This window comes from Akebia trifoliata, chromosome 1, assembly GCF_017979445.1.
Source record: "Akebia trifoliata isolate Shusen 1 chromosome 1, ASM1797944v1, whole genome shotgun sequence".
In the NCBI taxonomy this organism is placed as follows: Eukaryota; Viridiplantae; Streptophyta; class Magnoliopsida; order Ranunculales; family Lardizabalaceae; genus Akebia; species Akebia trifoliata.
The window spans coordinates 10278008-10294498 of NC_141375.1; the positions used below are offsets into that span (position 1 = coordinate 10278008).

At 35.7% G+C, this 16491-nt stretch overlaps 1 protein-coding gene across 1 annotated transcript; it reads left to right on the top strand.

Annotated features, from left to right (window-relative positions):
• The first annotated feature begins 12292 nt into the window (after positions 1-12292).
• Positions 12293-14279, top strand: LOC147410672 (small ribosomal subunit protein mS80 (rPPR6)-like). The gene has a single exon (XM_086438275.1). The coding sequence runs from the start codon at positions 12534-12536 to the stop codon at positions 14097-14099; it is 1566 nt and encodes a 521-aa protein (XP_086294401.1). The 5' UTR covers positions 12293-12533; the 3' UTR covers positions 14100-14279.
• Positions 14280-16491: the final 2212 nt, after the last annotated feature.

The window sequence follows — 16491 nt, forward strand, 5'->3', positions numbered from 1 at the left end:
AGACTAAAGTCAAAACATTAAAAGTCAATCAAATAAGACCAAAAGTCATAATAGAATTCTAATTAAATAATAACTCTATCTAATAGAGTTCTAACTAAAAAACAATTCTACCTAAAACAATTCTAATTAAAACACAATTCTACCTAAAACAATTCTAATTAAAACACAATTCTACCTAAAACAATTTTAACTAAAACACAACTCTAATTGAAAGATCTCTAATTAAACACTAACTCTATCCAAATCAACCCTAAAAAACATCTATAAATAGAGGTGCTCACACTCTATTTTCGGATAAAATCATAAACCCTAAGAGAAGTAGGTCTAGAAGCTCCCCTAGCCCCCCATAAACCCTAGTTTTGGAGCCCCAACTCCTTACCTAACATCCCCCCTTCAATTTTAGTCTAGAAAATACCTAAAATCCCTCCAAAAACACCCCTAATCCGCAACAAACTTGAAGAGTTCAGATTCAGAAACAAGGAGATACCTTAATCTAGGAGATCCGAAATCAAATCCGGAGACAGAACGAAGCAAGGGAGTACAGTACAAAGAGCTCTTTTTGCCAGATCTGAGGGAGCAAAATCCTTGCTATCGGAAAGGTATGAAATTTTTTATTTTTATTTTTATCTAGGTTTTTTAGCAATGTGATATATTTGGGAAGTTAGTAGAGACCGACTTTGGCCGGGTGGGGTTGGTGCCTAACACCTTCCAACCCCGTAACATGATCCCTGAATTCAGATTTTTTATGGTAGATTAGTTCTTGTTATCCATGTTAGAGTCAGTTTGGTTCCTAGACCACAATAACTAGGTGGCGACTCCCAAACCTCAAGGGTCAAAAGCGGATCCGCACACCCCGCGGATCGAGGGCGCTTTCACAAACCTTTTGAAATGACTACCTCGATGATGAAAATGTCAAATTGAGGTTGTTTTCCTTATCTCTAGAAGATCATGCAACAACATAGTTGAACTCAATGCCCTCAAACTCAATCACCACTTGGGACGAGTTATTATGAAAATTCATGGTCAAGTTCTTTCCAATGGCAAAAACAAAATAAATCAAAAATATTGTTAGGAACTTAAGGGCAAACCCAAATGAAGAATTTTTCCAAAACTAGGAAAGATTTAATGACCTGATAGTCAAATGTCCACATCATGGGATTGATAAAATCCAACTGGTCAATTTCTTCTATCATGGTCTTACGATAGTCTAACGTATCCTTTTAGAGTCTATGCACAAAGAAAAATTCATGAATTAGACTCCAAATCAAGCTTACGAGTTTCTCATAGAACTTGTTAAAAATGATCAAAACTAGAGCATCAATTTAAAAGATTCTGATAGGAGTGACTTTGGAGCTAATAAACCAGGAATGTACGAGGTCAAAAGTGGTCCTAATCTAAATAATGTAATGACTACTTTGGTTAGTACTATGCAAAACTTAAATAAGAAATTTGATGCTTTCAACATTAAACTAACCAGTAAGAAGTACATCTTGTACTCCAAGTCACTTCAGAGATACCTTTTGCATGTAACATATGAGAAACTTTTGATCTCCTCATAGAGAACTGTCCTATGGCCAATACAGAACAAGCCAATGCCATTGGAACATATAACACTTCTAAAAAATTCACTCCAAATTCATATAATCAGACTTACCACTTAGACAATAGGTTTCATCCCAACTTTTCCTATTGTTAGAACGAGCCCATCCAACAAGGTGATGCTCCTGATTTTCAAAAAGACTATAATAAGCAGTCTTAGTTCAATGCGAAACTTTCTTTGGTTCCACAAGCATCTTACTTTTCACCTTATACGTCTGATCAAAAAATGATTGTTGTTGACCCTATAACCAACTATTCTCCCCTAGTTGCATAAACAAACTCTGCATTAGAAACAATGATAACAGAGATGTTAAAGCAACAACAGCAATTTCAGCTTACAACTTAACAAATACAGAAATTCATGTAGGGCCAAGAGCAATTGAATCAGAACCAAGCACAATCAGTTAACAAGCTTGAGGTTCAACTAGGATAATTAGTTCTATCACTTGAGGAGGGAAATAAAGGACAATTTCCAAGCCAAATCGTGCCTAACCCAAGAAGAACTGCCCCAAAAAGACAGTATGAAATAACAAGTCAATTTGGACCTTTTAATAACTCTTTTCAAGCAGTCCACACACTACGTTCTGGTAAATTAGTGGAAAATCAAGTGCACATGCCCAATGAGGTCCTAACACAAGATGATACCTAAAGTGCACCTTCAACAAAGGAAGAGAACCAACAAAAAGAAGCTCATCTACTAATGTTAAAAAGAAATTACCATTCCCAAGGGCCCTTTTCCACATAGATTAGCAAACATTAAAAAAATAAAGCAATTAGAAGATATTCTTGAAGTCTTCAAGAATGTTCAGATTAACATCCCTTTTCTGGATACTATCAGTCAAATCTCTTCATATGTTAAGTTCTTTAAAGATCTCACTACAGTGAAAAGAAAAACATTTGTACCTAGAGTGGCTACAGTGATAGCTCAATCATCCTGTTTGATTCAATAGACAATAGCACATAAATTCAAGAACCTAGGTTGTCAAACAATCTTTGTGCATATAGGGGACACAATGATTGAAAAATGTCTGGTAGATCTTGGGCCAGTATGAATCTTCTACCCTTTTTTGTATACAAATAACTAGGTTTTGAGGAACTCAAACCTACATATATCACTTTTAACTTAGCAGACAGATCAGTTAAGATTCTCAAGGGGATAGTAGAAGATGTAATAATTAAGATTAAAGACTTTTATATCCCTGCTGATTTTGTGGTACTTGACACTGAACCTGTTATGAACTCAAACAATCATGTTCCGGTCATCTTGGACCGACTATTCTTAGTCACATCTAATGCTGTTATCAAATGTAAAAACTAGATTATGACCTTAGCTTATGGAGACATGAAAGTGAAATTGAATGTCTTCCACAACAAGTGTCAATCCCTTGACATGGATGATATGGAAGGGGTCAATATGATCAATACATTGGTTAACAGAACATTCTAGGAAGTGAAGAACATTAACCCGCAAGAAGAGTACTTAGGCCAATTTGACCTCGAGTTTGATGAAGAATAATCCATCAAGGAGGTAAATACCCTCATATAATCCATCCCTGAGATGACTTTTATAAATTGACAACTTAAAATAGAGAGTCTCCCTACCCCTTCATCTCTACCTTCAGTTGCGGAGACTCTTAAACCTAAACTCAAACAGTTGCCTGACATGTTGAAATATGTATTCTTAGGGAATGTCGAAACCGTTTTTGTAATCATATCACCTGACTTACAAAGTCTCAAGAAAAGTAGTTATTAAAGGTTTTACGTGAACATAAGAAAGTTATTAGTTGGACCATAGTTGATATAAAGGGTATTAGTCCCTCTTTGGTTATGTACCAAATACATCTCTAGGACAACTACAAACCATCGAAAGAACCACAAAGAAGACTGAATCCGATCTTATAAGAGGTTGTTTAAGGAGAAGTCCTCAAATTGCTAGATGTGGGTATTATATACCCCATTTCAGATAGTAAATGGGTAAGTCCAGTTTAAGTGGTCCTAAATAAATCCGATGTCATCGTTGTAATCAATAAGGATAACAAACTAGTACCAACTCGCATCCAAACTGGGTGGTGAATTTGTATAGACCACAAGAAGTTGAACTCTATGACACGAAAAGATCATTCCCTCTCCCATTCATAGATCAAATGCTAAAATGTCTGCTAGACACGCCTATTATTGCTTTCTTGATGGATATTCAGGGTATAATCAGATTTCGATCGCCCTTAAAGATCAAGAAAAAACAACTTTCATGTATCCCTTTGGGACTTTTGCCTATCGACGCATGCCCTTTGGGCTTTGCAATGCTCCTACAACTTTTCAACGATATATGTTAAGCATTTTCTTCGATATGGTAGAAAATTTTCTTGAAGTCTTCATAGATGACTTTTTAGTCTTTGGCTCTAGCTTTGACTGTTGTCTACATCACCTAAAGTTAATCTTAGCTAGATGCTGCGAAAAAAATATGTTGTTAAATTGAGAGAAATGTCATTTCATGGTCACTTCTGGGATTGTGTTGGGACACATCATATCCCACAACGGGATTGCGGTAGATATGGTAAAATTTGATCTTATCACTAATCTACGTCCCCCTAAAATTATGATGGAAGTTCATTCTTTCCTAAGGCATGCAGGCTGTTATAGGCATTTCATTAAGGATTTTGAAAAGATTTACAAACCTATATGCAACTTATTATCTAAGGATGCAAACTTTGAACTCTTTACAACCTGTTTAAATGCATTTGAAAAACTCAAAACTGAGTTGACAACATCACATATCATCCAACCACCGAACTGGAATCTACCATTTGAGGTGATGTGTGATGCTTTAGACAACGTAAGAGGTGTTGTACTGGGGCAACGAGTTGACAAACTCCCCTATGTCATCCAGTATGCGAGCAAAATGTTAAACGATGCCCAACTCAACTACTCCACAATTGATAAAGAGCTACTAGCAATAGTTTTTTATTTGGAAAAATTTTACTCCTAGTTAATAGAATTCAAGGTTATAATCTTCACTGACCATGCAACGCTGAAATACCTTCTCTCCAAGAAAGATATCAAAGCAAAGTTAATCCGATGGATTCTCTTATTAGAATAATTTAATCTCGAAATCTGAGATAAGAAAGGATGCAAGAATGTGGTTGCCGACCACTTATCCAAACTGGTAGTTGAAACAAGTTCTAACTCCTTCTCAATTTTCGTGATTTTTTTAGATGAACAACTAATTTCTATCTCTAGTCTAGATACATCTTGGTACATTGTCATTGTCAATTACTTGGTGACTGGGCAAACACCTACCTCATGGAAGAACACAAGAGAGGATGAAATTCCTCGCTTAAGCTAAATGATTTTTTTTGAATGATCCGTACTTATTTAAGTACTACCCAAATCAAATAATCCGTCGGTGTATTTCTGAGCATGATAAAAAATATATACTTGATTTTTGCCACAATCACGCTTGTGGTGGACACTTTGGAGGTAAGAAAATAGTAGCAAAAGTGCTGTAATATGATTTCTACTAGCCAACACTTTTTCATAATACCCACATCATCACTAAGTCTTATGATCGATGTAAACATTTAGGTAAGATTAGCCAAAAGAATGAAATGCCCCAACTACCCATTATGATCATCGGAATTTTTAATGTTTGGGGCATTGATTTTATGGGACCCTTCCTCATTTTGCACGGATTCCAATATATCCTAGTCGCAGTCGACTACGTGTCTAAATGGGTAAAAGTAACAATGTGTTGGACCAACGACCACAAAGTCGTTGTGAACTTCCTTAAAAATACCGTATTTGCTCACTTTGGTACTCCAAGTGCGATCATTAACGACAGAGGTAATTATTTCTGCAATCGAGTTTTTAGAAGCCTTATGCATAAATATGCTATTACTCACAAGGTCGCCACTCCGTATCATCCTCAAACGAGTGGACAACTCGAAATATCCAATCGTGAAGTTAAAACCATTCTTGAAAAAATAGTAAATCTTTCACAAAAGGATTGGTCTTTGCAATTGTCTGACGCCTTGTAGGCCTATCGTATAACTTTCAAAACTCCGATCGGCATGTCCCCCTATTGTCTCATCTTTGGAAAATCTTGTCATCTCCCGGTAAAACTCGAACACCGCATGTATTGAGCTATAAAACATCTTAATTTTGATCTTGCCAAAGCAGGAGAGCACATAAAACTTCAACTCTTTAAGTTGGAAGAATTGCGTAACGATGCATATGATAGTACTAAATTGTACAAGGATCGTATAAAGGCCTAACATGACAAATACATTCAAAGAAAATCCTTTCAAGTAGGTCAGCAAGTATTGCTCTATAATTTTCACCTCCACCTATTTCCTAGAAAATTAAAATCTCGATGGACAGGACTCTTTGTGGTCTATAAAATTAATTCACATGGCAACATCAAGATACTCAATACAACAAATGTAGTATTTTTCAAGTCAATGGTCAACAGCTCAAGCCGTTTCTCAAACTCCTACTTCAAGAAAAAGATTCCTTTATGAGGGATCCTGTGTATCAGGATTAGCCTCATATCATTGTCTGGTTGAAGACCATAAACTTAGTGTTTTTCGGGAGGCAACCCTTGATTAGAAGGTGTGCAACGTGTTTTACACAACCTAGGATCAATTTTTTTTATTCTTATCTAAATTTGACCTCAATAAGGGTTAAAAGGGTAAAAATTTTGCAAAATTTCATTGAAAATTTTTCCTGAAAAATTTATTTTTCAACTTGAAATTTTTTGGGAAAAATTATTTTCCATAGAATTTTCAAGGTGGAAAATTTATTTTCTTGGAAAATTGAGCACCATCTTTAAAAGAACAGCCCTAATCCTTATCTCTTCTTATTTCTATCTTTAGCCTCCATTTCCATTTTCTTTCAACTTCCAAACGATCTCATCAATGGAAATTCGACCATTGAAATCTCAAACCAATTGGCCCATTGCGTTCCTCCGAGCAATACGATCCTCATACTTTCTCTGCACCATCATCTGCCTCCATCAAACTACGTCACCACACCCATTCCTGGCATCACGATGACTGTGGGGCCCATGTACTCAAATTTTTGATATATTTTTCACCTCATCATCCTCTCTTCATCCATGGCACCCAAACATCGGTCCGTTTTTCCTAAGGAGGTTTATTACGATACATTTCTTACCCCTCAAAGATCATGGTTCCTCGACGCATTGCTTATCCATGGGTGGAGTCGCTTGCTCTATGACGATGATGAATTGGTTAGGGAGTTTTATGGTTCATATGAATCCGATAATTCATCTACTTCATCGATCACCGTCAAGTTCAGGGGTATTACATTCACAATTGATCCCTCCGATCTCCATGCAATTTTGGGAATTGCCCTGGTAGACAATGGTGTTTGTGAACCCGATTTTGGGTTTGATTACTATATCACGTGGCTAGGTCTGTCCAAGTAAGATATTTCCATCACGGTGTAGACACCCCATTTTTGCATCCGCCTGATTAATCAACTAGTCAACCCGATTGCAATGATTCCCAATGATGGATGTTATTTCCATTGTTTTATTTTGTTACCGGAAATGTTTAAGAAATCCGGATGAGGTATCTCGGAACTATGCTCAAATGCTGCCAAGGGTTTTCTTGGAATTATGCTCAGGTGCCGCCAAGGGTTTTCTTGGAATTATGCTCAGATGCCGCTGAGGGCTTTCTCGGAACTATGCTCATATGCCGCCAAGGGTGTTCTTGGAATTATGCTCAGATGCCGCCGAGGGTTTTCTCGGAACTATGCCCAGATGCCGCCAAGGGTTTTCTTGGAACTATGCTCAGTTACCGCCGAGGGTATTCTTGGAATTATGCTCAGTTACCGCCGAGGGTTTTCTCGGAATTATGCTCAGTTTATATTCAAATTATGCTCAGTTTATACTCAGATTATGCTCAAATTATGCTCAGATTTTAAATCACACACTTGCACAATTGTTACATCAGTCAAGGAGAATTTTTTTTAAAATTCAAGGATTTGACATTGTCAGTGAGAGTTTGTGCTCAAGGACCTGACAACCTTTTTATTCGGGGAGAGCCTTACCCTCAAGGATCCGAACACCCCGACGAATTGCTAAATCAGGCTGCAAAATGAACTGTCACTAGCTTTGGCATTCAAATATCGCATTATCTACCAAAATAGATTTGCTATCTAGTTTGCTTCAACCCTCTGCCAAAGAGGGGCATCTGTAGACACCCCATTTTTGCATCCGCTTGATTAATCAACTCGTCAACCCGATTGCAATGATTCCCAATGATGGATGTTATTTCCATTATTTTATTTTGTTACCGGAAATGTTTCAGAAATCTAGATGAGGTATCTCGAATTGACAAAACCTTAGAAATCACGCTACGCTAGGAAAATACTACTTTAGAAACATAGAAATCATCATTTTGTAGACCAAAAAGAAGCTTCACGATAAAAATCACTAAAAATTGATCAAATTACCAAAATACCCCTAACCTCAAAACAACTTTATAGCCTACGTTACGCTTAGAAAAACTCTCTCAAACACATAAAACAACAAATCGAAACCAAATAAATCATTTCACCAATTTTAACAGAATTCGACAAAATTACGAAAATGCCCCTCATAAAGTTCATAATCATTTCACACAAAAAATTTCATAAATGACACAAACTAATATTTCCATTGAATTCCTTACAAAAAATTGATTCTAAAACATCCTAAAACATTAAAAACCGACTTAAAACGTGAAAAGTCCTCTCTAGGGGTAAAACGGTAAGTTCACAATTTTCATAATTAAAAATTTCAAAATTAATAAATAAAATATTAAATAATTAAAGTGAAATATTAATGAAATTAATTTAAAAATTGAAACTAAAAAATCGATCAATCGGACTTTCAAGTAAAATTGTTGAGAGTTCGTTGGATATTTCTTTAAGGACCCCTCCATTTGGGGGTCCAAAGAATTAAAGATATAATAGAGGGGGGTTCTCCAAAAATTTAAAGTCAATCAAGCAAGACTAAGGTTAAGGTATTAAAGTCAATCAAGTGAGACTAAAGTCAAAATTAAAGTCAATTAAGCAAGACTAAAGTCAAGATATTAAAAGTCAATCAATTAAGACTAAAGTCAAAATATTAAAAGTCAATCAAATAAGACCAAAAGTCAAAATCATAATAGAGTTCTAAAAAAATAACTCTATCTAATAGAGTTCTAACTAAAAAATAATTCTACCTAAAACAATTATAATTAAAACACAATTCTACCTAAAACAAGTCTAACTAAAACACAACTCTAATTAAAAGAACTCTAATTAAACACTAACTCTATCCAAATCAACCCTTAAAAAGTTCTATAAATAGAGGTCCCCACACCCTATTTTCGTATCAAATCATAAACCCTAAGAGAAGTAGGTCTAAAAGCCCCCCTAGCCTCCCATAAACCCTAGTTTTGGAGCCCAAAATCCTTACCTAACATCCCCCCTTCGTTTTTAGCCTAAAGAACACTTAAAAGCCCTCCAAAAACGCTTCAAAATCCATAATAAACTCGAAGAGTCCAGATAAAAAAATAAGGAGATACCTTACCTCGGAGATCCGAAATCAAATCCGGAGACAGAACGAAGCAAGGGAGTACGGTACAAGGAGCTATTTTTGTCGGATCTGAGGGAACAAAGTCCTTGCTATCGGAAAGGTATAACTTTTTTTTTTTAAATTTTTATCTAGGTTTTTAGCAATGTAATTTATTTGGAAAGTTAGTAGAGACCGACTTTGGTCGGGCGGGGTTGGTGGCTAACACCTTCCAACCCCGTAACATGATCCCCGAATTCAACTTTTCTGTTCTAGATTAGTTCTTATCTATTTAGAGTCATTAATCGGTTCCTAGACCGTAATAACTAGGTGGCGACTCCCAAACCTCAAGGGTCAAAAGTGGATCTGCGCACCCCGCGGATCGAGGGCGTTTTCACACGGATAGAGGATTGAAATCCAAATGCCTATATGAAAACTAATATCTTTGCTGGTGTTAAATTACGACTAATGTGATTGGGAGTTAACACTCCACTGAGATGTATACTAAACATCTCTACTACCTTCACGCCATCTAGACACGTGACCATACTTTTTGTGTGGTTTGTCTATTTTTGGAAATATTGATTGTCGTGATAATCAGTCCCAGCTGTTCATTTGCATTACCCCACCTCGTTTGTCAAATTCTCCAACGATCAATAGGTGTCCCAATGGTCGGATTACTCATACGAGGCAGTTAAGAGCATCTCTCAGTCTGTAGAGGAAAACGAGCCTTCAATACATGTGTGCAAGGTCTTTGGTCTTCTGGCATCAATGAAGATGAGCATGCTGGCCCTCAGGGATATGGAACCAGGGGAGGAATTTGACGAATATTAACTAGATGAAGACCGCACTCCAAACCCGGATTTTAAGAATATTTCCTAGCTAGATAAGATACCCCAGATAGGATACCGCTCTACCTTTGAAAATGTTTTCAAAGGACTTAAGAAGGTCAACCAATGTTGCAAAGATCTACAAGCTAGTCAATAGCAGATACTGGCCTACATTGAAGAGAAGAAGGCACGTGCTGCTGAGAGTTTAGATTCTGATTAGGATGAGTTTAATATAGATTATGATATTTTTAATTCCTTCATTAGGTTGTTTTTCAATTCTTAGGTAAGATTTTATTCTTCTGCAATCCTGTTTCAGAAATCATCATTATTACAACTTTTAACTCTTTTCAGATTCGTTGTAATAAGAGTTTGCACATTAACACCCAATCCATTTCAAGTATAATCTAATCTTTTTTTTCTTTTTTTACTATTTGCATATTGAGGACAATATGTCATTTAGGTTTGGGGGTAATAGGTTAGTTCACAATTGCATTATATTTCATTGTTAGTTTAGTTTTATGTTTTTAGAAAAAAATTGAAAAAATAAAAAATATTTAACACTTGCAAAATATTTTCTTTAAACTTTTTCTATGTATTGTTTACATATGAATTCCAAATCTCAGGCTCATGTCATAATTTTTTATCATAAGTTTTTTCTGGTTACTCCTCATAAAGAAAATCAAAAAAATACTTTGAAAATTCACGACATTTCTAATTGATTAAAAATAAGATTTTATGGAATAAGTATTTTCTTCTTCTCTATCTAGAGTGTTAGGGGAAATTGAATCTAGTAAACTATGACTTCTGTGTCCTTTAGTGGGCTTGTTAGAAGAAAAATAGAATTGGAGATAGCATGATTTAGACAGCAATCATATAATTAGACTGAGTACCTTAAAAAGGGCTACCTGTTTTTTTGAAAAAAAAGAACATTAGAAAAATGATGAAGTGTGAAAAAATTGAAAAGACCAAATCAAAGTAAGAATACTAGAATTGAAAAAGTACAAAAATAAAAAGAGTCTAATGAGACCAAATAGTTCAGTAGGATGAAAGTCATCAATGGTAAAAACATGAGTAAACTGAAATATCACAAATAAAGTCTCATAGAGGTATTAAAATGAACATTCACATATCTCACAATCCCATATATGATGCTTAGTTTCAAGTTAGAACTTAAGTAGAACCGACCATTCTTAGCAGTTAGGAGGTGGAATCTTGTTTCTAAAAAGATGTTGCTTTTAAAAAGAAAAATCAGAAAAATTGCACAAGCACTCAAGTTACTCTTGAAATTTTTTGAATTGAGGAGTGGAAACTAAAACTTTGTAAAACGTATGGACCTTTGATTGATTTGTGAAATATTGTTATGTTTACATTACATCGATTGAGTTTGATTTTATATTCCTGTAAAGTATTTGAATTCTGTGGGTATATTCACTGCAAACCCTCATGAGTCAAACTCGTCTATTGGGGGTAACTTAGGGGTTTAAGGGCTTGTTGCATCCGTTAAATGCAGTCGTGTAACCTATGAAAGTGATTTATAATTTAATTTTTATTTTATTTTTTCTCGGGACTAACAAAATCTAAGTTTGGGGGTGTGATCAGGGTTTAGAAAGTTGTTTCTAGAACTTTAATTACATAAACTTTATCGATAAATCATACACTAAATAATCTAATTGCATAGAGTTCATTGTTAGTCCATAATAATTCTTGTTTTTAATTTAATTATGTATTTTAGAACTAATTACTATTATTTACATGTAATAGGAATTATTCGCAAAGTTTCAAGATGAATCGGGAAAATTCGAAGTTACCACTGTGATCTAGGAAAAAAAAGACCATGAATCAAAATTCAAGACATTTTGACTAAATTTTACCGTGGCAACATGGCCAATGGTGGAGCCGCCATCAACAGAGAAAGTCAAGTCTCGAATTTCGTACTGAAGCTTGGTGGCTGAACACCATTCGTAATAGACTAGTTCTTGGTATTTTTTATAAATACGGAATGCCTCTGAAATCCTAATTTTTACAAAAAACCCTAATTCTCTATAAATAAGAGACCAGATCAAGTAAAATTATCTAACTCCAACAAAATTGGTTTATAAAAAATAGACAATTTATGATTGTTGAATTTGTTTCAACGGGGTTAAAAGTTTTGAGACGAGAGATTATCCTCAGAAAAAAAAACAGCTTATTCCCAAACTTTTAACTCATATAAGATAACAATTTGGCTATGGTGTAAGTTGCCCTTATCAATTCGTGGGGTGCTTTTATAATCACTTATTCTAAAATCTAGAACCCTATTAAATCTCAGCCTACACCAGTCGAAAGAGGATCTCAGCCTACACCAGTAGAGAGAGAGAGAGAGATGTGGAGATCGAAAGGGAGGGATCTTCTCATCAGATGTTCAAGACGAACTGTTCCTTCGGTTCAAAATCAGGTACCATCTAAAACCTTAACAGTAATTCGACCTCCTTCTCCACATTTCTCAACCTCGCTCTTACAAAACCCGAGATTCTTCTCAAACGAATCGAATTTTATCAGTCAAAATGATGTTTTTGATGCAAACCCTAGTTTTGTTTCTCAAGAATCAGAATCTCCTTCAGTGTTTTTTTGACGAAAACCCTAGCTTGATTTCACAAGAGGATATCGAGGGTGAAACCAATGGTTTTTCCACCCAAGAAAATGAAAATGGTGACGAGCAAATGAGCAGTTTTGTCTCAGAAGAATCAGTTGTCGAAGAAATCACCGAGACCAATATCGAGCAGGTTGAGAGTGTATTATCTGTTCTCCAGAGTAGCTTGGATGGATCTCTAGAATCAAGCCTTGATTTGATGGATTTGAATGTAAATGAGGAGTTTCTGATCAGAGTAATCCAAACCCCACTTGTTCCAGCTGAGAATTTAATCGGGTTCTTCAAATGGGCTTGGGGGAAACCAGATTTTTCAATTACTACTCACTCTGTAGATTCCCTTGTTCGATCTGTTGGTCCAGGTCTTAGAAAGAGAACTGTTAGAAATGCCTATGCTTTGTGGAACTTGGTTAAGGAAATTGGTGAAAAGGAGAAAGGTGTGTTAAACACACAGATTATCAACGAATTGATCAACTTGTTTTGGAAGTTGGGAAAAGGCAAGGCTGGCTTGGAAGTTCTCGATAAATTTGAGGAAATTGGGTGTGACCCAAATGCAGATTCTTACTATTTAACGATTGAAGCACTTTGTCGATGTTCCCTCTTTGACTTAGCTTGGTCTGTTTGCGAGAAGATGCTTAATGTGGGTAACTTACCTGATAGTGAGAAGATTGGTAATATTATTTCTTGTTTCTGTAAAGGAAATAAAGCAAAAGATGCACATTTGGTTTATTTGATGGCAAAGGAGAAGAACAAATACCCTCCTCAATCTCCCGTTAATTTTCTCATCAGTTCTCTATGTAGAGAAGACGAAACTCTCAAGTTAGCCATGGACTTGTTGGAGGATTTCTCAGGAGATGCACGCAAGTACGCAATTAAGCCCTTCTCTACCATCGTTCTTGGACTTTGTAGAATCAAAGATATCGAAGAGGCAAAAAAGTTGTTGTTTAAAATGATTGATGCGGGCCCACCACCTGGGAATGCAGTATTTAATTCAGTCATTAATGGCCTTGCAAAGGCCGGTGAAATGGAGGAGGCAATGGGGTTGGTCAAGGTGATGGAGAGTAGAGGACTGAGACCGGATGTATACGCCTATAGTGTTATTATGAGCGGATATGCCAAGGGTGGTCAGATGGAGGAGGCACAAGGAATCTTATCGGAAGCCAAGAAGAAGCATTCCAAGCTTTGTCCTGCTACTTACCATACACTCATCCGTGGGTATTGCAGGCTTGAGGAATTCGATAATGCTCTAGAGTTGTTTAGAGAGATGAAGGAATATGGCATTGTGCCAAGTGCTGATGAGTACAATAAAATGATTCAATCTCTTTGTCTCAAGGCATTAGACTGGGGAACAGCAGAGAAGTTGTTAGAAGAAATGAAAGAGAATGGTTTGCATCTCAATGGGATTACTCGGGGTCTTATAAAGGCGATCAAGGAATTGGAAGGGGAGGAAGTGGAGGGTGAAGGAGTTAGTGTCAAAGCTTAAAATTTTTCAAACTTTCATAGGTTTTGAAGCTAATATGAGCTGAATTTGTTTAATTTAAATCTATGTATTGATTTTCATCTTACTGAGAAGATGGGGACAACTTTGCATGAGTATGCATTTCTTGTTTCCTTTTAAATAATTTAGGTTGTAAGATTTTTGTTCGTGTCTTTTCAACTTCATGATGACACCATTCTGTGAGGTCATTAGATGTAGCAAGCAGTCGGGCAACAAGCATTTATACCGTTATGATGGCCATTTTTTTTTTTTTTGATTAGTTAAAATTTTATTGAAAAAAAGGGGGACAAGTTGGCCCCAAATCATTATCAATTTACGGCCTTTTAAGGTTTAACAACCATGTTTTCTTTGCACAATAATGGGTATTGTGACCCATAATAGAATTTTCGTATTTCCTTTTGATTAATGTTTATATTGGATGGATGTAATCATTTGACAGGGTTGACAGTTTATTTGTGATCTAGTTCGTGGAGATCCCAACTCATCTCACCCATTGGCATATTCCTGTGATTGCTTGTGAAAGATGAGTGTGCAATGCTTAATAGTGAGAAAATCACTTTTCTAGTTTTTTGGACTGAAGGTTTTCACATACTGTATGTTGATTCTGAAATCAAGAGTATTTATTGTTGCAAAATTCTTCTTCTGTCTTCCTTGTTTCCCTGTAAATCACCATATGTGCTTTTAAATTTTCATAACTAGCTCTCTCATATTTTGAGTGTTGGAATACATGGTTTACTATGCTTCCCTTGTCACATTCATGGATGCATTCCATTTATCTCCTTGTAGTTCTGGGCAACACATCATGTTAGTTCTGGGCAGTGCAATTTTTATTTAGGACTTGTTTCTACTTGGATGTTCTATTTAAAAAATTATCAAACAATTAGGACCAATGGGATTTCTACAATACTCACAACCTTCCACCAGGAGAGGGTATACATCAACCACCAGGCGAAGTAGGGGTGTGTCACACGTGATCATTCTGGACCAGATAAATCTCCATCAAGGTGTGTTGTAATTTTAACCTGTACAATCTCCCTCCTTCTATTGCAAATATTCCTTCTATTTTCCTTTTTATATTTTTCTAGTAGTTGATCAACTTTTGATGTTGAGTGCTTGCACGCACGCACACATGCCTCTGTGGCAGAGAGCATAAATAATGACTGAGTTTCAACAATGCAGTTGTTTGTACTTAGAAGCCTGCAGTTGCTGCCATGGATGACTGTTGTACCAGTTGGTTCCATATTTGTAGCTCATACATCATACATACCTACCAATAAAACACGCCCACCTCTTTTTTCTAAGTTAGATGTTTTTTTTGGCGCATTTATTCTTTTCTAGATCTATATGTTAAAATATGTTCCACATGAAAGGGTAATATGGACATTATTTGGACTTAATGAGATAAGGTGGTTATTGGCTTTTGAAAAGACATACACGGTTACTTAATTAGTGAGAGATAATAGGGGAAGTTATTTTCCTATCTACCTACTTTTATGGGGAGTAGGATAACTGTTTTTCTTTTTGTACGTTAGAATTATCCTCTCTCTACCTACATTTTCATTTTTATCAGATTTTCCCATACATTCTGGTAAAGCAAAGAAAAGGGGTTAAGTGAGAAATAATTTCTACAAGTTTTCTTGAAGAAGGAGATTTCATTATGGCTAATTCTGGTATGTTTTATGAAAGATTTATTTCCGCATAAAAGATGATTATGTGATTTTCATGATAGTTGAAGATTCCTATTTCAGTGAAATTATTTTTTACATGTGGTATCAAAGCTTGGTTGAAACTATCATGATTTTCCTTTTAATATAGAAATCGATTTCATTAATATTTTTTGATCTGGCTATTGTTTTATGTGCAATGTTTTGTGCTCATAATGTTCGGAACTCACTGTTCACTAATTCCGAAAATTCCTATGATGTTTACCGGATTTATTGGGATTTTACGTTATTGGAATATCATGATTCTGTGTGGATATTTATTAGCATGTGTTGGTTTGATTTCGTATGAGTTGATTCCGAATTTGTTGGTTGCATAATGGTTTCATTTACTCACAATTTAAACTGTCGAATTATTAGCATAAATGTTCCATTAATTGTTTTGAGTCTTGACGTTCGCTGGCCATCTTCTTTGTTTTTTTTATTGGGCTCACTATTTTGTTTAAATGATTACTTTTTGGTGAGCATTTGTTGGGCCGTATGGTTTAATGCATGCAGACCATTTTTAGTATAGGATTTTGAACTCAGAACATAGTGTTCAAAACAATACATGCTTACCAATTGAGCTACTCTCTTTCATGATAATATTTTTTATTCTAGGATATTATTTATTTGTTTTGAATGTGGACATATTTTTTGCTTGGTTATTTATCAAT